Source organism: Calidris pugnax, unplaced genomic scaffold (assembly GCF_001431845.1).
Source record: "Calidris pugnax isolate Ruff unplaced genomic scaffold, ASM143184v1 scaffold288, whole genome shotgun sequence".
NCBI classification, from domain to species: domain Eukaryota; kingdom Metazoa; phylum Chordata; class Aves; order Charadriiformes; family Scolopacidae; genus Calidris; species Calidris pugnax.
The window spans coordinates 566063-590198 of NW_015091190.1; the positions used below are offsets into that span (position 1 = coordinate 566063).

The window sequence follows — 24136 nt, forward strand, 5'->3', positions numbered from 1 at the left end:
AAAAAAAAAAAACCAACCCTCTGAAATCAATAAGAGCATGGAGCCAAAATGAAACAAGAGGCTTTTGATAAGAAATGGATCCTATTGCTCGTATGTAACAGAGAATACTCATCCCTATTCAAGCTTTAACTTGGAGTCATGCATGGAGAAAAGAAGTCACAAGTAATTATGGAACACAGCCATACCTACCATTTCCCAGTCTTCGTATTTGGCAAAGTTCCCTCAGATATCCCAGGTAAATATATCTATTTCAAAAACCATCCAAAGCAGGAACAGATAATCCTGAATTCTCTTTATCAAAGCCAAATTTTAGTGTAAACACTGTGACACCTAGACCCTCCCTGACTTTAGGTAACAGCAAATCCTAAATACATCCTAACGAAGGGAGTATAATTCAGCAGATCATGCAAGCATCTATCAGAGCCCTTCTGATGGTCACAGAGGGGAGGTGACCACTGGCACCACCACAGCAGACTGACATTTCAAGCCAAGGTCCGAGCTGCCACGAAGGATCAGATGACACGAAGGATCAGACGACACGTTTTTATTTAAGCACAAATGATTTTGAAAGAGAAATGGGAATTTCAGCAAGTTGCAGGTTGAACAAATTGATTCTGTACAATCTATTTTTCACTTTTGCTCCAGAGAGGAAGTTTAAGGAATTCGTACTACATGGAGAGTCAAAGAAATTGATGGCTTCATACCAGCACTATATCACTGCCAGAAGCTCGAGCTAAACCAATCACTTTTTAACTAGAAATGGGCCTGAGACATGATGTTCTGATCTCAATCTGAACTTCCCAAAGTTCATGGTGGTTATGTTAGGATTTGGCATTTGGCTTACGATCTTCTCCACTGTTAACAATAAAGAAAAAAAATCTTTTAAAGTAACAGTGGACTCTCCTCTATCAAGTTTAATAGAAATTAATGGATCTGCTTGATCTGATCTCATTTCAACGTTGTAAGAAGTCTAAATAGGTGTCTTTTAGCACTGCAGTTATAATAAACCCCTCTAAGTCTCTCCACGAGTCGTTCTAGTATGGAAGTGAATTCCAATATGAACAGGATTTGAGGACATCCCTGGACATATTTGCCTGGTAATTACTGGCTAAAGTGTAAAGTTGAGATGGGGAAGGATTTTTAGAACAACAGAGCCCTCTAATGGATTAATGCTGTAAGACTGGGATTTTCTCCAGTGCTGCAGTGAAAATAATTTGCTTTTTTCAACTCACAAATAAAACACAAGAGGTACCGAGCGAAGAATTACAGACTATGAAAGCTTAAAGACAGAAGCTATTTCTTCGGATTCCCAAATAGCCAGAAATCACATTAAGAAAGAGATTCTGTTCAAATGGAAGATGTAAAAAGAAGCCTCTTGGGACCATTTGATCTTTTTGGTTTCAAGAAGCTGGTTTTGCACCATTGTTTGTAATACTCCTGCACGCAGAAGGCGCTGACAGGGGCGCAGCACGTCTAACCTTCATCCTGCTTCAGGGCTTGATTTTGGTTTGCCTTCTGCTGTGTTGCAGTCAGTGATCTCTGCAGAGCATCCATGGAGTAGAAGGGAATAAACACCTAGTAGAGAGGAAGTGTAAGGGTGTGCTCTCACGATCAGTGAAAGCAAATCTGAAATCAATGATGTTGAAAGGGCAGAGCTGATAGAGCTGCACGAGCAATAGAACTGACACAGCTGCACACCCAAAATAATAATTTCTAAAAATCCTTAAAAAATGAAATTGATTGGGGGTGGGACGGGGTAAGCATCCTAAAATTATTTTAGGTGGTGACAATCTGCACCTTGAAAACATATAACAGAGGAATCAAGAACCCTTCAGCAGTGAATGGCTCTGGAAGAGTTTTGTAGCAACACACAGAGTCAGGAAAATTGGGCAGAGCTGGGAGCATCACGTATTAACAGAGACAGATCCAAGGACTACTCGAGACAAGAAAGATGCTCCCACTGCTTATATGCAGGTAGAGGGAGAAAGAAGGAAGGAAGCAAAAATTGGATGCCTGGTACAGAGATGCTCAAGAGGGATGTAGCTAGTTTCAAATGACCTATCCCTCTGGAAGAGAAAATTCCTCCAAAAGTCTGTACCCTTCACTGAAATGCCACATTTTTCCAATAACCAAGAAGCTCAGAACATCCATAAGAGAGCACTCAAAAGCGTTCAGGGGCATAAGATGAATACAGTATTGATTCTGAAAGCAAAAAGTGGCTGATTACAATGAATATCCACAAAGAGAGGGCTCTCATTGATGGAATCCCTGGAAACCCCATGATGGGACAGTAACATTGAGCATTGCAGCACAGTGTGGGTCATCCCACAGGCAGAGACTGCAAATTCAGTTGGTCAACTCCAATCTTTCTCCTGGATGGATGTAAGAGAACCTCAGTGAAGTACAGGGTTTCCAGGGTGGGATTTGCATTGTGGTTTTATTCCTCCTTAAAAACATCTAGCTGTAAACTTTACTTAAATAAACAAACTAACTAACCTGCCAATCATTACCATAATCCAGACTGAGGATTTCTGTACAGCTAAAGAGTCCTCTGCTCAACCACGAAGACCAATTCTTCTCCATGGTGCTCATTCAGCAAAACACATGCTGCAGGCTTAAAATCAAACGACACGCAGCCAACGCAGTTTTGGTAAAATATTATGTCTAAATCATTTGTGAAGTTTTGTTAGAGCTACAGAACAGTATAAACCCATAAACTGCATCACGGTTTTAATTAGTGGGTTGTTGACTGACCTCAAAGAATGTACCTGACAAGCGAAACTTCCTTGGAGTACAGTAAGAAAGACAAATATTAAATAAATTCTCTTTCAGTCTCAAATTCCCTGCCATTGCCTGGGAAAGAACAGTAAGATGTAATATTGAGCATTACGTGGTCCCTCAAGCCCGTCTAAATAATTTCACGCTTAAGAGGATAACAGGAGAGGAAGTGAGATCAAGTCCAAACGACCAGTCTTAGGGAGAGACCATTCACATTTGAAACAAGAGTTTGCCTGTACATAAATTTGAGAGAAAATGAGAACAAAGACAAGCATGTAAACACCACCTCCCCTAAATGCCCTCCGGGTTCCAGCTACTTGTGGGTCACCAATTTCCTCACACAGCAATAATTTCTTCCATTCAACGTCCTGCAAGAGATTTTTCTTCCTCTAGTTAACACAGTCACTTGCTGAACCTAATTATTCCCTATCTCCAGCATCCTAAAGAGTTCCACAGCTCATTACTTTATGTCAGATATATTCATGCCCAAAAACAAAATGCCCCAGATTTGGGAAGCTGCAATGCTAGGCCTACTTCATGATTTTTAATACCGGATTTGTTTAAAGCATTACGCTGCCCGACAAAAACTGGCCAATCTAGGTTCTTACACAACTGGCCCAGTTAGGTTTTTAAACACAAAGGAGATCAGTTTTGAAGGTTGAGCTGAAGTATCACTTAAATACCACAATCTGCTCCTGTACAGCCCGTTTGCCACAGCACTGTATTACAGGACAATGAAGCCTGTGCACAAAATCAGCTTTCTGATACAGCAGAGTGCTCGTGGCACACATTTTAAGAGTGAATTAATCCCAGCCCCGCCACTAACCTGTTGTGACACTCAGGGCTTTTCACTTCACCTCACTATATATTCGGGGTTTTTTTCCATTGTACAATAGACATAATGATACTTTGCCTGCTTTTTGAAACCTCCGGAGAATTGCAGCAATAAAGTACTACATAAAAAGAGATATGCATTTATATTGAAATGCACCTATTCACAAAGAGCCCTCCATTTCCAACTCGCTAGTTAAATCATCTTTATAAGCATTCATTCACAAAAAAAAAAAAAAAAGCATATGAAAAATTAACCTGTTCATTTTTGCAGATCCACACGGTATTCCCCTGCAGTAGAATAAAGATTTTGGCTTTGTATCCTTTCAGCTCAAGATACCCACTTTTCTCAGGGGCGACGGAAGTTCGAGACTGAGAGTTATTATCAGACTGTGATTTCAAGGCACTGAGCATCGTATTAACCCAGTCATTCCTTTCTTCTACAAGAGAAACAAAAAAAAAAAATAAAATTAGAGAAAGACATACGGTTAAGCAGCAGCTCCATTCTTCTCTACGCATCAGTTTTTCTGCTCTTCCTTCTATGGTTGATGGTACAGCTCTACCACACCAGAGAGAACATCCACCCTGAAGAGGAGGTGTAAATAAAAATAAACACCAGAGTGGGTATCATTGGAGATGTCAGCAAAGACAGCCATTCAATTAAATCCCAATGATCAACACACAAATTGATCATCAAGATTCTTAAAATCACGACTACTAGTTCCAAGACTCCAGACAGGTTAAAGACGGAGGTGGTAAAGAGGTGGCACGTTCACCTTCTGGTGAAGTAACCACAGAAGCCACATCAGCAAAAACCAGGGAACCTAAACCTCATCTGTCCCCAAAGACGCAAGTCATGGCCAACGCTATTGGCCATGCTTTTAAGCAAAAAAACATTTGGCAATTTGCAATCTATTCCATTAAGGTGTAGCGGTTAAGCTTGATATTGTCAAGGGTACCGAGTAATCAAGAAAATGCATGTTTGAATATCTCTGCATGCATTATTAATTTAACATCTTACAAATACATGAAACACAAGTAGGTGAAGTAATAAAGTTCCACTCAGTCTCATTCACTCCCCTCAGATATTTCACCAGACTAAGATCAATATACTTTAATGCTGAATACTCTGAATTAATTAGGCCTGCCCCATGTGCGACTGGGACATCGTGAATGTTTCAACTCTTGGCTCTGAAAGATTCAGGTCATAAATTATACTGGGGGGAGGCGGGAGGGAAGGAAAATTCTATCCATGCTGTATAAAAGGTGACACAATCAACGCTGAAGACTGGAAAGAGTAACATTAAAACAGTAACACGCTTACTTCATACATGTCACGTGTGCACTGAGAAGGAATAAATACAGAAATTTAAGCATCAGAAAATAGTTTGAAGAGGAAGATAACATCCCAACAGCCCAGCACCGGGAAGGTGATCCCTTCTTTTCGAAATTTTGTTTTAGCACACACTCTTTTAAAGTACTTTGAAAAGATCACTGGAATATCTCGGTACAGCTGAGGGCAAATGACTCTAAAACTTGTGGGTTTTTTTTTAAATGGGATTTCATTCCAATTAAACTGCAGCTGAGAAGATTATGCTTTAATTCATTGCTCTCATCTAACTACTAAATTTTTTGCCCCCAAATGCCCCATAACTTTCCAAAGCATTATATAGAGTTTTTCCCTCTTGATATTTAAATCAATCCAAAAATAGTAGATTTTTGGTATACCAAAAAATAATAAAGCAGAGCTCTGAAAGCAAACAAAACAAGCACTATAAATCCACTGATTGTGGATCAACATTGCTACCAAGGGACACAGGTCAATGAAAAGAATAATGGCATTATTTTGATACTCCAGCAGAAGGAAAGGTAATAGATAAGGTACACATGATGAAATAATGATAAAAGTCTCCATTTCAAAATCTTTTAAAAGAAGTTAAATACCCTTGGAATAGTCCTCAACCACAAATCCACGGAAGGAATAGCACCAAATAACAGTTTGTGCACATAACAGAAAGTAGAATTGTTTACATCATTTATTATGAATCCAGCTCTGGACACAGTAAGGACCAAATTACACATTTCTAACCCTAAATGAACAGCTTTACAGACAGGCCACCATGGCCAGTGATGGTTATACACTCAATGAAAATTCAATTTTGTGTATAACAAGTGGTTGCTCAGAATATATTACAAGTCAGTCTAAACTCTTAACGTTTTTATAGTATTCAAAGGCAATGGTCCATAAAGCAAATTACGGCCCTACAAAATGTACTGCACTAAGGTGGTTATGTTCCAACTTATAAAGAAGTAAAAAAAAAAAATAAATTTGGATGAGAAAAGCAAAAATAATAAAAATAGATATACTTTATAACTCAGTTAAGAGCATAAAAATGCCTGAAATGATTTGAGCCAAACCTGATAAGAAGGATTTGTTCACTGATGCTGCACTCCTGTTACAGCCTGCAGCAAATGTTTACAACCAAGCTATAACCCATAAAAATGGGATTTGATAATGGAAATGCTGAGAGACCCTTAGCTATAATGGATCTGGCATGTACTGCTGTAAATACATATTGCACATCTTTTTTTCTTCCTAGGTAGTCCATTTTTATTTGATTGTTTCCATAAATAAGTCATACATGCACGGGTATCGATTCCACATATTACAGCTTTAGGTTGATAAAACATTTAATTAGAAGGCATACTAACTTCTTTACTACAATTCACATTTGTATTCTCTATCTATACATGAAAATAGAGCACAAGGCAGTAAAATAGACACACAGAGAAAAACCCAGAGATCTCCTTTGATCACAGCATCACATTCAAGCCATCAACTTCATTGTTGCTCTTTGTCAGTTTGATATCAAGTGGTGACACGGAGCAGATGGCTGAGAGCACACAGTGAGACCCGAGAAACCACCAGAAAAATTCATCTTTGGGAATGATGGGGGAGGAGGCAGAAAATTTGGAAAATAGTGTTCGCATTTTGATATTTTTAAAGGCCATTCCCCAGCAATTTCAGTTGTTCTTACAAAGCTTAGAGTTATCTCTAAGTGGTTTCACTTTATGAGCCCAAAACAGCTGGATTCCAGAAATATTTCTGCTAATATAACAAGTTTTATTTCACAAACACCATTTATCAGCCGTGGTTACATGGCATTTTGGTAATCATTAGAGAGACACATGTTCAACTTACCTTCTTTATCCGCACGGAAGACAAAAGTCCTGTGGGATGTGACAACTTCAAATTTATTCTCCCCGTGAACTCTCACTGTTGCTATAGCAGAGAGCAGAATTATTCCCTTCGAGAACACTTCCTACAATAAAAAAAAGCAATAGAAATAGTTAATAACTCTTCTGGAATGTTAAACGTCTCTCAGGTAATATGACTTGCCGTGCTGTTTGGGAAGTTCACATACAGAGTCTGTGCTCCTAAAAGTTCACCAGGCTATTAATAAAACCCCATCAATAAGTGCTTCCCTACCTCCACATCCCCAACTCCACTGTTGGGGGTCTGCCCACACCTACTGCCTTCTCAAATAGAGTAAAATCCCACAGTGAGGTCAAATCCATGAATTTGAGATACCACTTCATAAACTGGCTCGTGACACTAACATTGCAAAACATCACACTCTCCTAAAATTACAGTTTGATGCCAAACTAAATTACATTGAGTATCTCACAAAACCATAGTTAAAAAAAATAATAATTATTATTATTATACTTGAAGGATGAGGAGAGGCTGAGGGAGCTGGGGGTGATTTGATGCCAAACTAAATTACATTGACTATCTCACAAAACCATAGTTAAAAAAAAAAATAATTATTATTATATTTGAATGATGAGGAGAGGCTGAGGGAGCTGGGGGTGTTCAGCCTGGAGAAGAGGAGGCTGAGGGGAGACCTTATTGCTCTCTCCAACTCCCTGAAAGGAGGGTGTAGAGAGGTGGGGGTCGGTCTCTTCTCCCAAGTCCCAGGCGACAGGACAAGAGGAAATGGCCTCAAGTTACACCAGGGGAGGTTCAGGCTGGATATTAGGAAAAAATTTTTCACTGAAAGGGTTCTCAGCCATTGGAATGGGCTGCCCAGGGAGGGGGTTGAGGCACCATCCCTGGAGGTGTTCAAAAGACAGGTTGATGTAGTGCTGGGAGGTCTGGTTTAGTGATGGTGATGCTCCTTGTTTGTTGTGTGGGTGTCTATTTTTGTCAGTTAGGTTGACGGTTGGACAAGATCATCTTTAAGGTCCCTTCCAACCTAGAAGATTCTGTGATTTAAATGACACATTATATAGGATAGAATCAGACAAGAAAAAAAAATTGTGCCTTCTCCAGGCAGAATAATTCCAAATAATTTTTCTGTTCCTCACCCACCCCTTCAGAGGCAGCAGATGATAAAAGTAAATTCACTGATTTCATCCCAAATTTTGAAGTCAAAGAGGGGGTCATCAACTCTCTAGAAGAATCCATTGCCCTGTCATTACTAACAATAATCCTCTAGCTTAGATCAGGTCTGCACTTTTCTGCCAGATGAGGTAGCAGGTGGATGATCTCTCAAAAACATCATTTGGCCTCAGAGCAAATTAAAAAAAAAAAATTTAATTTCTAAGTAGGAATCAAGACAACTGAAGACAACAGCAATGGCAGCAGATAAGAAAAGTAAATTCACTGATTTTATCCCAAATTTTGAAGTCAAAGGGGGAGTCATCAACTCTCTAGAAGAATCCATTGCCCTGTCATTACTAACAATAATCCTCTAGCTTAGATCAGGTCTGCACTTTTCTGCCAGATGAGGTAGCAGGTGGATGATCTCTCAAAAACATCATTTGGCCTCAGAGCAAATTTAAAAAAAAAATAATAATAATTTCTAACTAGGAATCAAGACAACTGAAGACAACAGCAAGATAAGAAACAGGAATTACGACGAGTACTTTCTCCAAGTGGGTCATCTTTTAACCTAATTAATCTAAGTATTCCATATATTGGGCAGGGGGAACGTGGGGAGCTCAAGCAGAGATGCAACACTTGGGAAATATTCCTGGCTTCTCCAGTTAAGGCCACTGCTCCTGTCCCCACCGTGTTTTGATCAATTGGTTTCCTGATGGAGACAATTCCGATACACTGCTCAGATTTATCATCCGGATGCAGTAATAGCCCAAGAGTCAGCTCCTCATAAAGAATTTGTACTGCAATAACTTTCCTCCCAAAGTATAAATTATTACAATAGACCATACAAGGACTCGCGGCGCCACTGTGAATGCTAAGCATGAAGGATGCACAGCATCATTTTTTTTTGTTTGTTTACTGAGTTTAATATACTACTGATTTGCACCAAAGTCACACTCTTATGTTGTTTCACTTTAAGGTAATAATAATATATACATCAGTGAATGCAGTCTAGCAAATAAATCGAAATATGGCTGAAGTGGGTTACAGAGAACCACTCTGTCACTCAGAATGACCTTAATATTGCACAGCTATTTTCATTAGGGTCATATTTGTTAGAAGAGAGATTTTAACATATTTGTTAGTGAGGGTGGATATTATTTTAACTACTGATCCTTCACAATGGCAAAGCAAACATATTATATATGTTATTTCTAAAGGTGTCCAGATAGAACCATATTACGGTGTTTGCAGGCATCTACTGGCTGCATTTGGTACTGTAAGAGAAAAGCTCAGTGCTCAAAGTCACAGCTATTTCATTTGCTTAAAAAAACCAACAAACCTGAGTTTCCTTCTAAGCTGAACATAGTTTTGGTTTTGTTACTTGAAAAATCCTCCTTTTTTACAGCTTTGTTCCCCAAGGCACACAAATTTTCAAATACAGCTTAAACCATAATAATTTCTCAGTCTTTTTTTTTGCAGCAGCAGCTTCTCTTTCACATTCAAGAAACATCTACTATTAAAAAGCTCTTGTTGATCAAGATACAATTTCTTTATTTGAAATACTCCAGACTAGAAATTATTTCAGAATACAGAAAACAAAAAGAAATAACTACAGCTAAGAACCTCACAGATATTTCTTCTGTTACTGGGAGGTGTACACTAGTTTTAGTGCTGCTAAAAAAATTCTCTGACAAAACAATTTTCTAGTGGGGAAAAAAAAAGTGGTTTTTGATATCAACTGCTCTGATGAAAACTTTTCTTTTCAAATACAGCCCAATGGAGTCCTTCTTGACAGTTGTGCTCCAGCACTGGGCTAAAAGAGCCTGGAAAAGTGCCTTTTGCACTGCTTTGGGTTTCCTTCCACAACAGGTTAAATATGATGTATTTCAAGAACGACAAAAATTCACCTATTTCACAGTGAATTTAGTTCTTCATTATCCTCACATGCAACATCACACAACGAAGCACTGAAGCTCCATGTGAAAAGGCAAGGCTTTTTCCTAAATCATTGCTATATTTGTTTTGAAATAAAGACTTTCAACACAATCAGCAGCTCTTGCCTTACCATAAAGCACATGTTAGAGCCTCACAGTGCTCCTGCCAAAAGTAGGACGAAATTTGAAACAAAAACTGTGCGCGTTGGGGCTGAAAAGAATTCTCTAGTTCTCCCTTCCCCTCTTCAGTTTGCTCTCCCCTCAGTTAACCACATTCTGTTAAGACAAAACCACACGGGATGTTGCTCCGACCACATCAACTTGCTCGGGACCGTGAATGTAGAAGAAACCAGCAGCATCACAGATTCGAACAAAAACCGTTCCTAAGTCGGACGTTGTTTGTAGAAAACTCAGTATTTTTTTTTCATATATGCAGACATAAAGCGAAGAAGAGATCTTTATCAACTGGAAGATGACGCACGACTAGATCAAGGTTAGAGAACTATTTAGAAAATTAAGGTTTAAATCACTCAGAGAAGTGTTCAGAGGGATAAATGGGCATTTTCAGGAATACTACCCTATCCTCCCCTTGTTTCACTCTTCATTAGCCATGTAACAAACTTCCCCTCCCCAAGAACCTCACTCAAGTTCCTAATTTGAATGACAAATAGAGCTATTTAATATTAGTAGTGTTTCTGGGTAAAACCAACCATTTCATTCCCTTGAGTCTACCCTTTTCTGCTTGTAATCAGAAAAATATCCGAGTATGGAGTGGTTTCCTTTAGAGAGCTACTTTTAATTGATAGGTGAAACCAAAAGTATACCAGTTCTTCTATAACATGACTATCTCTGTAGTCTGTTGTCCTTGGACAAACACACAGTAGAAAAGACTGATCTTGCCATGAAGATCTAAAATTATCAATTCTTCTATACCATGACTGTCTCTGTAGGAATGTCCTTGGACAAACACACAGTAGAACAGACTGATCTTGCCATGAAGATCTAAAATTAAACCAACAACTTCCCCATTTAAATATATATATAGAGGCAGCCATGTAGCTAGGAGGAAGGGCCTGCTGCCTTGCAAGGAACTGTGTAATCAGCCATGTGGCTAGGAGGAGGGGCCTGCTGCCTTGCAAGGAACTGTGTAATTACCCCTGTCTGTTCCCAGAACCAGCTTTTGAGCTGCACACACAAGTCTTCATAGGAATACGCTGGGATCCAGCAGGGACCACTGCCCCAAAAACTCATGTTCCCCAGCGACACCACTGCTCACCCAATACAATCCCAATCTGCACCAAGAACTATTGGGAGCCAACTGTGTTTTCCTTCTATTTGCAAGCTAGTCCACGAGTTTCATCAAACCCTCACTTCCCAGAATTTCACAGAATCACACAACAGGTTGTGTTGGAAAAGACCTTGAAGCCCACCCAGTGCCACCCCCTGCCCTGGGCAGGGACACCTCCCACCACACCAGGTTGCTCCAAGCCCCCTCCAACCTGCCCTTCAACCCCTCCAGGGATGGGGCAGCCACAGCTTCTCTGCCCAACCTGGGCCAGGCTCTCCCCACCCTCACACCAAACAAGTTCTTCCCCACATCTCAGCTCCATCTCCCCTCTTGCAGGGTCAAACCCTTCCCCCTCCTCCTAGGGCTCCCCTCCCTGATCCAAGGCCTCCCCGGAGCCCTCTCTTCTCCAGGCTGAACCCCCCAACTCTCTCAGCCTGTCCTCCCAGCAGAGGGGCTCCAACCCATGGAGCATCTTTTAGGCCTCCACTGGAGCCCTTCCAACAGGTCCATGTCCTTCTGATGTCGGGGACTCCAAAGCTGGACACAGTGCTACAGTTTGTTTCAGGCCTCACAGTTCGCAGACATCAGAAGTTTGTAGCGTAGCACTCATCAAGTTAACATGTCAGACACCCAGATCTTTCCATCCCAGGAGTGAGGTTTTGTACTTATAGTCCCAGAAAAGTGAGAAAAAAAGGCTTCAGACCAAGTCTTTTGCAAGCTCCCGATGGTCTCACCTATTGCAGAGACTTTTTAGATTTAAGATGCAGAGTTATAGTAGCTTTCTATGCATCGTGTGACACATTAAACATTCCCCTGAGCAAAAGGGAAGATTCCTGGAATCTCCTGTGACAGCTGAATATAAAAAGTACTATTCTAGAGTAATTGACCTCCAAGTAGCTTTTTCAGTGACTTTCAAAAAAAAAATAATAAAAAAATCCCCAGTGCAGCTACAAGATTGAAAATTCTGTATTAGCATTTCTTTCTCTAATTATGCTACAGTGTTAAGCAAATCCCAACACTGTATTTTTCAAGTCTTTCTTAATGACTAACCCTGCTTTCCCGCTCCTCTGAAGCCCTGGGATGACCACCACAAAGGGGTAGCATTTTTTGTCACTGCAATCCAAATGTTAGTCTATTGTTCCTTTTATCTACAAAATCATGTCTTCTACTGCGAGTGAAGCAAAGCATGAGTGAACACAGATTGTTTCATGTTCCTCATCAGTAGGCATAAAGATCAATGTAAATAATTTTTTGAGCTTGTTCTTAATTTCTATGAGGCCCCCAGGAAATGAGCAGCCTTTTCCTACTTCAGTTCTATCCCCCTCTTAATCTGCTAAGAAAGGTCCAAGAATGTGCATATTATAAAGCAACTATAGGACTCTTATTGATTACTACCACCCAACATCCTGCTTGGGAAGTTTTACTTGAAATTGTATTTTTTTTCTAATTTAATATGCATCTTTAACTTTTAAATGTTTTCCTGCATTTCAGGTAACACATATTCTCATTTAATACGCATCTTTAACTTTCAAATGTTTTCCTGCATTTCAGGTAACACATATACCTACAATCTCAACTCCACCAAACACACATATTATACAATCACCTATTACTTTTGAGTTTAAGAAGCTCTTCATTTCTCCCAACAAGAGAAATAAATTAATCACAGAGCAAAGTGAAAAGAATTTTCTAGTGGTCTAAAGAGTCCTTAGTGTAAATAAAAGTGTAAATAAAAGAAAGAACATCTTGCACAAAAAAATCCATGTTTAAAGACAGGTCTCAAAAAAAAAAGCAGTTTCTATTGTGAAAAAGTAGTATCAAAAGGTCAAATAAGCCTTTTGAAAATTTCGATTTCCCAGAGGAAATACACATTTTCTTGAAAGCCATGACTTACAAATCCATTTTAGTATCCCAAATCAGAAGTGAACTACTTTAATCAAAGCGACTCATGAGCCTGCACATGTTTCAGTAAGATTCAGTCCTCAGGTGCAGAAACAAAGAACAGCCACTGCCAGCCCAGAACTACACTGATTTTCAAGAGACCCATTCAAATGTAACCTACTCCAATGAAATGTGATTATTCCTAGAAGACAAACAGGAAAGAGGCATTTTTAATTAAAGAGTAAGCAAGCGTATGGGGGTTTTGATTTTTAAAAGGTCTTCCATGCCAAATTTAATTTCTCTCTCTAAATCTCCAGCATGTTGGGTTTCCATGCCAAGGTGTTTTGTGACCACCATCAAGATAACACTGAATGTCTGAAATATGTTTTGCATCACCCTGTTCTTGTTTGCAGAATGCAGCAGTGTCACCCTTTCCACAAAGTAAAAAATTCTGATGATATCTAAGGTCAGGAACACAAGTCTTTCTAGAAAATAAGATCAACAATACATGAAGATCTCAAGGACATCCTAAAATATTTCAGAACGTCTCATCCCAGTACTTTGCAATTTAAATGAACTTAAAGTAAATATTCATTTGTCATTGTTTCTCATTTTTTTCACGTCAATGTGTGTACTGCAAAAATGCATTTTGTCCCAAACATGACCCATGCCAACATGTCGCTTACCTTTTCATTATTGTAGTAAGAAATGCTGTCTCCATCAAACTTAACCCAGCGCTTCTGAAACATCCGTTTGCTGTGAATCAAAAATACATTTCAAATCATAAACACAAGTTAACACTGATTTTAAGAAGGTCTCAAACACTAAGGTAAAATCATGTTTAGCTTCCTGTGTTTCAGCCTAAACATTTTGAAAATTAAAACAAATCTTAGCCCTATTAAGTGTTTTCAAAAAGAGAATGCTTATTTCAAATATAATAAAAATATCTGGAAACAAGAAGTGCATTATTACTGGACTTCATTTATGAAGCAGTGTCTTCATGTTTTTAATCAATTTGGTTTCCTTTCTCTTTATTTCCTTCTCATCTGCTCTACATCACAGCTGAAGGGACAGAGGAAAAAGAACTTTCAAGAATGTAATTTTGCTTGAAACTAACACGGTTGGGAACTGACTTTACTGGAGGCAAAGGCAAATTCTGAACACAGAGTGTTCCTTTAAGTGTTACAAACCCTGTAAAACACTTTCCAAAAAGGAAAGCTGAGAACTTTAAGTGACCATCTCATTGCCATGTTTATGAGACAGACAACTCTTTTTACGGGCTACAGTATCTTCAGTCATCAACTTCTCCAACACCCTCTTCCCCAACCAATGAATAAATAGAGGTCACCAGATCAATCAACAAGCACAACATAAAATCTCATTTTCAATCACTGTTATCAACTGGATGTCACTAATGAGAAGCTCATTTGATTATTTCAGCTTGCTGGTTAACTCAGGCTCTATAAGGACCTCCTAAAAAAATTATTTTTACATGAACCTGAAGTAGTCTGTTATGTTCATTAAAAATGTTGACAGCCTATTAGTTATCATCTATAAAAGTTTCCATTCTAAAATATATTAAACAAGTTAATTAAGCAAGAACAAGACCCCACTCTAACATCTCTTTTCCCAGCATTATTTCCTTTCCTGCTAAATGAGCGCTCGCTTTAGGATTAGTAGACTGTGATAGTTTATCAAAACTTTAATCAAACAGCAGCTCTGGCTTAATTAACTTGTATTATACGACTACAATAAATCATCATTATTCATAACCTGGAAAGGCCAATGTAAAATCTATTTTCCATTAAAACATCAATAAACTTCAAGATGATGCAAGGAAGAAAAAGTGAACCTAAGTACAATGGGAGTAAACGGAATGGCTTTACAATTTATAGCAAGTTAAACAAAAGGAGAAGCTGTACTTAAAATGCACAATTTGTAGAAATTTAAGAAAACAGTACATATTCACTCCCTTGAAGACACCAAGTGCTAAGTGTAAATGGGTGCTCTATAAAAAGAAGAAGGGGAGGAGGTGGGGAAGAGAACAGAAAGAAACTTTCAGTTGGCAAGGACTGAAACAAAGTATGACAATGTTTTAAGGGATGAAAAACATCATTGGTTTGGGTTTTTTCCTTTGATTGGTTTCCCTAAGTCCTTAGCTATTTGAGAAATGGTATTGTGAGAACCAGAAAATGCAGCATTCATTAAACCACGCCTAAGAAAAGGTCCTTGAAATTTAGCCAAGGAATATCACTGGCTCAAGGCTACTGATCCCGCAACTGTTCTGCTCAGTCCCAACCAGTGTTAATTTTGTGGTTAACTCATTATCTTCTGCAAACAATATATTCTCACAGGGTACTTTATCTAAAGCCTTCACGCCTTGTTTGCAACTCTGTTCCTTCAAATAACACAAGATGAGTCAATAGGAATCAAGAACTACACTTCTTATCACTCTATTAGCTAACTGCCAAAAGTGGTTTGTTTTGTTTTTAAAAAAGAAAAACAACAAAAAAAAAATCCTGTAAATGAAATAAAATTTACACTTTTTTTTAAAAAAAGAGAAACAAAAAAAAAAATCCTGTAAATGAAATAAAATTTACAGCTAACAGCAGCTCTGAGAAGTCAACACACTTACAACTCTGAAAAAGAGATGTGCATATTATGCTGGGTCTCAGCAGCTCTGAGAAGTCAATACACTTACAATTCTGAAAAAGAGATGTGCATATTATGCTGGGAAAAAGTCTTTTGACTCTGTGTATAATTATTCTTTGTTTCGTTAGCAAAATTAAACAATGACAATTCATAAATGTGAGTTTTGAAACAACTAAAAAAAAAACCAAAAAGTTTGAGCAGATTGAAATTCCAAAATGGTAAAATAGGCTTATTAAACCAGATTTATTCCTTCTTGTTATTCAGCTTGAACAACATATCGCTGTATCAACACAAACAAAGCCAAAATCACAATCACTGTATCAACACAAACAAAGCCAAAATCACATGAAATTAAAACCTGTTAAATCAGAACCCTTGAAAAGGAACAACAAAAGAAAGAGGAAATTGCTATACAATAGAGCTCTTTCCAGAGGGCTCAAACCAGATTGTATTCTCAAACAATTTAATGAATTAACTGTCACTAGCCTGAAAAAAAATTCTAATTGCAACGGTAGTCAATGAGTAGTGAAGATTATTACAGCCACAAACAGTAAAAGGAAAGGCCAAAGAGTTTGGTATCACCTTTCAGTGTAGCTAAACATCGTCCTAAGAATGCAGAACTACTACAGCTTGAGTAGAAGTACAGTAAAATAAATGCATTACAGCATTAACAAGGACAGCAGCTTTCATTTCTAGATGCTAAGTACTAGTGAAAATGAGAAATAGATTTCAAAAGTGAAATTGTGCCACTTCTGATACATAAAGGAATTCAGAAGAAAGTCATAAGAACAACTGGAGATCTGGAAACTACAATTTAAAATGAAGAATAGTCTATTCAGTTTATCAAGGAGGAGGCAAGAAGAATTTCAGCAGAGTTTGCAAGTATTTATGAAGGGAAAAATCTGATAATAGAGTGCCATTTAGCATAAAACAATCTAAGAAGAGCCAAGTAGGTTAAAATAAGACAATTAAAAAAAACTTCAAAATTAACAGAAATGAAATATACTATTTTTTAATTTTTTCTTACCTATAGATGTGGCAAAGAGACTATTATCTCTCTATTGTGTTCCCCTCTTCTCTTATTTGAAATCTTAAAGCAAGACTTGGGCCCAGATTCCTCCCATCAAATTTGACACACATCAATAAATTGAACTAGGAGACAATTCACCCTAGATGCATTTCTAAACTCAAAACTCAACTTATACGCACAATCCTGAAACCAGCAGGATCTCCAGTCCCACCAATTATTAAATTATGCAGCCATGGCCAAATTGCTAAAGCAGTATTTCAGAACCGGAGTTTGTTTTCACTTTGTGAAGTGAAAAAAAAAAACATAAAAAAAATTAAAAAATCAGCAAAACCGTATATATTGGAAATATTGCTACAAATTAATTCTCTATTTTTCTGCTACCTCAAATACCATACCCTTGAGGGGATAATTTATCCAGCCATCCCGCTTTCATCTTCTTCACTGATGGTCCATAAAAACAAGCATACGGTGCGATGGATTCATTTCTGGTCAAAGTTGGATCTCCATCAAGTTGCTGTAAGTGCAGTTGGTCATTGACCAAGCGATCTGAATCTCTACTTTGTATCTTGCTGCAAGATGCCGAGTGCACTTTGGCTTTATTTTTCTTCTTCTTTAAAGGCAAAGAACATTGTTCCACAATAGAATACACAGATTCGCTTTCAGATTCTTCTGGGGTTAAGGATTTGTTTTCCTGGAACAGGGATTCAGCTTTTGCAAATTCCTTTGTCTTCTCTTCCTGATTATTAAAGAAACTAGAAAGAGAAAGTGCATTTTACTCTTCATGTCTTGTTACAATGCACAAATACATAAAAATCTTTAACTAGAAGCACTATTGGTAAGACATAAATATGTTTATAACTTGTCTGACCATTGGAATAACCACAGAGATGCTAAAAATAATGTATCTTATAACTATGACCATACTGAATCCCACTTTCTCCATTCACCAGGACTGGTAGCAAGGTGACACTTGCTGGTTCACTTAGAAGCCTGAACAGAAATTTGAAATAAATTCTCCTTCCTCAGAAAACAAGTTTCATTCATTGTAATACATTGGAGGACTCGCAGTATCCCCTTGTCTCTTCCCTCTCCCACCTCAACAAAGGCCAGGGACAGACCAAGACTTAAGGAGGACATTAGCTCCCATTTTCCCAAACCACTGGCCACCACCTTGTGATAGAGAATGGTTTAGGTTTGTGTTTGTTTTATTTTTCTAATGAGATAGAGAGTGAGAGTACTCAGGCATGGTTAGCTACGAGACACTCAAATAAAATTTGTGTCTTCCTTGTTCTGACTGGGGAAAAGAGGGACATTTTCCAAATCCACAAAAAACTCTGAAACCTCAATTAGACAATCTCAGGACAGCCACAGAGCCACACTTCAGCTCCTGCAGCAGGGAGTGAAGGCTCAAATAGGAAAAAAAAAATTAAAATACAGTCATGGTTGTGCCTTCTGAGGTAAGATCTATTTGTGGTAACAGTAAATTGGAGTGAAGGCTCAAATAGGAAAAAAAATTTAAAATACAGTCATGGTTGTGCCTTCCGAGGTAAGATCTATTTGTGGTAACAGTAAATAACTCCTCCCTCTTTATGTTTTGAGTTTCTCTACAATTCTTATTAAATACCATTGATTCTTGTTAGAAGAATGCTCTTCATTCATTCCTAGATGCAATTTATTTTCACAAGCCAGGAATTCCTCTCCGTGAAGTTCCTAGAAGAGAAATATATTGTAATCAACATTTGTAGTGAAGTAGTAAGTGATGTTTAAATTACTGTAGACATAAATCACACACAAGCAACAGCCTAACTAGCAAAGCTATTCTTTGCCGTATTTTCAAATATGCATTTGAAAGATCATGTTTTTAAAGAAAGAAATGTTTTAAAGAATGTTTTAAAGAAGAAATGTTTTCAAGAAATGTTATTTGTCAATATTGCCTTTTAAAAAAATAATACTCAGACAAAGCATGTGAGCATAGTGCAAAAATACCTGATACAAACAAATTAAGGAATTCAGTGTGTAGAAATATCGGTGCTCTGATTCTTCTTGAAGCACGACTGAGTATTATTTTTACTCTAAAATTTTCTAAGCTCAAGAGCCACATGTCATATATGTGTTAAAGATTCTATTTATGATTTGCCGCTGCCATCCTATCTTTCAAATCAATACTTCTCTGAATTCAATGTACAGCCTTCATGGTATACTAAAGATAAAACAATGGTAAATTCAAATTACTACAGTGAGACTGAACTCAGATCGAGTATCTCCCACAATTTCTTGCCAAGGAAAAAGGCACATTTATTAATGTTTGTTTAGAAATCTTTATCACAAACTGCTTGCAGGGTACAAAATGTCAGAGTTAACACTGTTCGAGAACATTACATTTCACACCTCTTAAAGTTGTTCTGACAATCATATTGCACTATCAGCCTTCTCAATGCTTGTCTTTCTTCCTTTAAAAAAAAAAACCCACACAACTACACAAACTGAAATGAACATCTTTGTGCTTTCTGATGGAAACACTTTAATTTATTCATTTAAGCTTTGATGTGTATGTCACAAAGCTGAAGGGTGGCAGAAAAAAATAAATAAATAAAGGGGGATAAGCTTTCACAGCCGTTGCCATTTGTTTTCTGCGTGGCAGTACCTTGTCTGGTACTTGAGGGCTGTAACGTGGCAACACGAAAAGGCAGGTTTAAAAAAAGCACATAGCCCAAAGCTGGGTACGTGTACGCACTGCAGCAAAAACTGTGGAAATCACAGGCGGCTGCTTGGATAAACCCAGGTGAAGAGTTTGCCTTCCTCTGCCAGCCAGATCCATCACAAAAAAACCAAAACACAATAAAAGACCAAAAATCAATCATAACCACACATAGACCACACTATTGACTGTGTTGTAGCACAAGGATTAGACAAAAAAAACCCAAAACATCATCATGACATTGATAATCCAAGGGTTGGAGCCCCTCTGCTGTGAGGACAGGATGAGAGAGTTGGGGGTTCAGCCTGGAGAAGAGAAGGCTCCAGGGAGACCTTGGAGCCCCTTCCAGTCCCTCAAGGGGCTCCAGGAGAGATGGGGAGGGACTCTGGATGAGGTAGGGGAGCCTGGAGAAGAGGAGGCTCTGGGGAGACCTTACAATGGTCTTCCAATACCTAAAGTGTCTACAGGAGAGATGGGGAGGGACTCTGGATGAGGGAGGGGAGCCTGGAGAAGAGGAGGCTCTGGTGAGACCTTATAGTGGTCTTCCAATACCTAAAGTGTCTACAGGAGAGATGGGGAGGGACTCTGGATGAGGGAGGGGAGCCTGGAGAAGAAGAGGCTCTGGTGAGACCTTATAGTGGTCTTCCAATACCTAAAGTGTCTACAGGAGAGATGGGGAGGGACTCTTGATCAGGGAGTGTAGTGATAGGATGAGGGGCAACGTTTTTATACCAAAAAAGGGCAGATTTAGATGGGATCTCAGGGAGAAAGAAGCACTGACCCTTAAGGAAGAAATGATAGGATGAGGGGCAACGTTTTTATACTGAAAAAGGGCAGATTTAGATGGGAACTGAGGAAGAAAGAAGCACTGACCCTTAAGGAAGAAATCCAGCTTCTGGCTCCCAGAGAGATGGAACTGCTTACTTGCAGCCCTGTACAAAAATCACCTACTTTTGATCAGGAAGTAATACAGAAGCATTTTTGGCTTTAGCTTTTTCTAACGGGTAGTTCTTGTTCCAAAGAGCAGGTCAGGAAAGCTGAATGGTAAAACAGGGACTGCATGAAGAGTATCAGGACCGAGGAGACATTAAACAAAGTCTCAATGCCATTCAGGAGAGGGGCCTTCCTTAGGAGACACCCTTTAGTCTTCTATTAAAGCTAATGTCACACAGAGCTCCTCAGGTTGATTCTTCAATCACGATTTGGCAATACAATTTTATAACAGGTCCATAAAGATAAATTCCTCCTGTTAAAATATTACGGGTTCTTATTTTAAAGTGGCAAGATTTGCAAGCCAGCCAGCATTCCACAGCGTCACAATGCTTCGGAGCTCACATCGTTTACTGAACTCACTCTGCATGTTTAATTTGGTCTGACAGTCCACAGCAAGAAATAAAGCCAATAATTTGCTCTCTAGGGGCCTGGACTCATTACAATTCAGTTTTTCTGTGAAGAAATTCTAACGTACTCAACTCTTCAGTTGGACATAATAAATCAGCTCTAGAACATTTGGATTTTTGTTCGTATTATTTTTAAATATATTAAAAAAAAAGTTCTTTCTTCACGTTGCCCTTTAGAGATTTCTGCTTCTGGCTGTCTTTCTTCCTGACCTAAGTCAAAGGTGTATTCTCTTTATAACCTTAATTCCCTGTTCTCTCCTGCTCACTTACCTCCAGCCTGCAGTGACTCATTACCTATGTCTACAGACACTCCCTTTAGAAAAGCCTGTAGAAGCCTCTCCTCCTTTACACCAACGAAACAGGAAAAGGCTAATGTCCAACCTACAAGCCCTTAGAACAAATTTCAGTCAATCAGTGGAACAATTTGCTACGTTTTCTTCTATAAAGACAACTATTTTCTCATGTGAGGTTATCTTTTAAAATGAAGCAGCAGTTACAAGCCCTAAAATCTCATATACTTTACAGCATTATCTAAACTTTCTACTTTGTTTCTAGGATACTTGATAACTACTGAAAAAAAAAAAAATCTTAAAGTGAAATGTATCTTAGGACCTTTGTTTTATGGTTCTTCGTTAAGACCTTTGTCTGCAATTAAGTTCTAATGGAATCAAAATTAACTCTGAAGTTTCCAACAGGCAAGTGATAAATATAACTAAAAAGCAAATGTTCCTAACGCCTAGATGGAAGTGATAATTAAAATCCAAATCCTCAGATCAGGAAAGGCATGTTATAATTCACTACATTAATCGTGATTCCACAACCAACTATTTCTACAAAACAGTGATTTTATTTCAAGCACTTAATCCAGTTTAACAGCATGGGAGTTTTTTTATTTGCTGCCTTTAAGGTAAGCAAGCTCACTGACAGCCTTCCTGGGTATGCTTTTGGATAATCCTTTCAATGAAACATACAGAATAATGCTAAGAATTAACAAGAAGGCTAGGGAACTTCTTCTAGAAAACCTGCTTGTGCCATTGAACTAATTACAAAGAAGTCAAATTTTCAATTTTTAAAGGCATTGGCACAGACAACACTAACTGGCACAGACAGCACACTGTACACAAGGAAAGAAAAAGAAAGCTTAAGTCACTTTTCTGTGCAGATAAGAACTAGAAGGAGAAATAAGGCATGAATTTATGCGTACCTCCTTAAAAAGTCAACAACAAAAAAAAAACCCCACAACATATTTTCAAAGAAAAGAAAGTCCACACCAAAAATAGAGATCATTTTTATGCTTCTAAAACTGCTCTCATTATAAGATGGAATTTGAACCATTTCTTTTCACTGACCAATTCTTAAAAAATTAAAGTTGGGTAAATAAAATATCTTAGGCATCCATCTGAGTAACTTCCTTTTAGTCAATAGTTTACAGTAATATAAAAAGTGAAACATTAGAGTAAAGACCAGGACAGAAATAAGAATAATTTATTGTTTTCTCTAATTCAGTGGCTTGAAATTGGCTGGGACAAGTATAAGCAATCAGAGAATTAACAATTTCTGCTTCCCATCCTGCTGAGAAAGAGGGGGAGCTGGGTTTCACGGCACTTGGGGGATGCCTCATTAAGCTAATTGACCTCCCAGATCTCTACATGATTCAGGTCTGTCCACGTGCCATATATGGCCTTCACACCATCAGGTTGCCCAGAGAAGCTGTGGCTGCCCCATCCCTGGAGGGGTTCAAGGGGCAGGTTGGAGGGGGCTTGGAGCAACCTGGTCTGGTGGGAGGTGTCCCTGCCCAGGGCAGGGGGTGGCACTGGATGATCCTTTAAGGTCCCTTCCAACCCAAACCATTCTGTGATTCTAATTACTGACCCCAACAAAAACGTTCACTTCAGAGTTCACTATAGCAAAAGGGACTTTCTGGGTGCACAGCAAGTTTAGGGGATGCAGAAAAATATCAGAAGGACTGAGAATTTTCAGATACGGGAATTTAAAAAACTGTATGGCTGAAAGTGACCATGAGATCTTCTAAGCTGCTTTCATAGGACATACACAAGCCTGGGCATAAAGAAACCACCACCACCCCCCCAAAAATCAAACAACAAAAACCCAAGAGTCTGTTATCTCTCTTACGTTGTTTAAAAAACAAAACAAAACAAAAATACCCCAACCAACACACACCACAGCTTCCTATTACCAGATGACAGTACAAACTGTATCTCAAAATTAAGAAAAGTCACTAGCCCACAGATATTTATACTATAAACCTTGTGCATGTACCTAAAAAGACAGAAAAGGCACTAGGAACTGATAAAGCAGAGGGAAAAAAATTAAGGGTAATAAAAAATACACAACATGAAGATTAAAGAGAAGAGAAACGATTTATATCCAGACTTCTCAACTTACTTTAGCATCTTTAGAGTTGTCACAAATAAAGGTTTCCCCATATGGAGAGATGATGGGGGGCTTTTCTTCTGTGAAAGTTTCTAAAAGCAAAAAAAAATAGGATTAAAGTTAAAAGAAACTATTTATATCCAGACTTCTCAACTTACTTTAGCATCTTTAGAGTTGTCACAAATAAAGGTTTCCCCATATGGAGAGATGATGGGGGGCTTTTCTTCTGTGAAAGTTTCTAAAAGCAAAAAAAAATAATAAGTAAATACAAAGACATACAGTGCAATGCTCTACTAAAGCATTAAAAAAAAAAAAAATCAACAACAGACACAGATTTATCTTACTGCAATGCTCTACTAAAGCATTAAAAAAATCAACAACAGACACAGATTTATCTGCTTGTGATTTCTCTGTCATCCTCAGATAAAAAACCTGAAGAACAAGAAACAAATTCCCATTCCTTAATGAACTCCAAAGACCTTTTTTCCCCTCAGATAGTACCTACTCAGACACTACTACTATCACTATATAATTTGGATATAACTTGCACACAAGCCTTTTCTTCTTTCCCACCCTGAATTAAGTTGAAAAAAATCCCTTCTTTGCCACATACTCTTAGGAGCAATAGCTCCAAAGCAGCCTCTATTCTTTAAAAAAAAAACCCTACAAAAACTCATTTGTGCACAGCTTTCATTTTGATACCAAGTATTTGCATTAAATTAATATGCATAACTTCAAGCAAGACATACCTCCAGAGTATGAAAGAACTTTTGTTTACAACTGACTGCACAAGACTTCTAAACTCTTCCAGTAAACTATTTAATACAATTAATTTCCTGTTATTTCCTGGAGCTATGAGC

The 24136-nt window shown here is 38.3% G+C and overlaps 1 protein-coding gene across 1 annotated transcript in view; it reads right to left on the minus strand.

Annotated features, from left to right (window-relative positions):
- ARAP2 (ArfGAP with RhoGAP domain, ankyrin repeat and PH domain 2) overlaps positions 1-24136 on the minus strand; it is a 186929-nt gene that overhangs the window by 133579 nt on the left and 29214 nt on the right. The window contains exons 5-10 of the mRNA XM_014959527.1: positions 23435-23514; positions 18409-18494; positions 17180-17536; positions 13789-13858; positions 6812-6932; positions 3868-4049 (exon numbers count right to left, since the gene is read on the minus strand). Of these exons, the coding sequence (XP_014815013.1) occupies positions 3868-4049; positions 6812-6932; positions 13789-13858; positions 17180-17536; positions 18409-18494; positions 23435-23514 (896 nt within the window). The remainder of the gene's footprint in view (positions 1-3867; positions 4050-6811; positions 6933-13788; positions 13859-17179; positions 17537-18408; positions 18495-23434; positions 23515-24136) is intronic.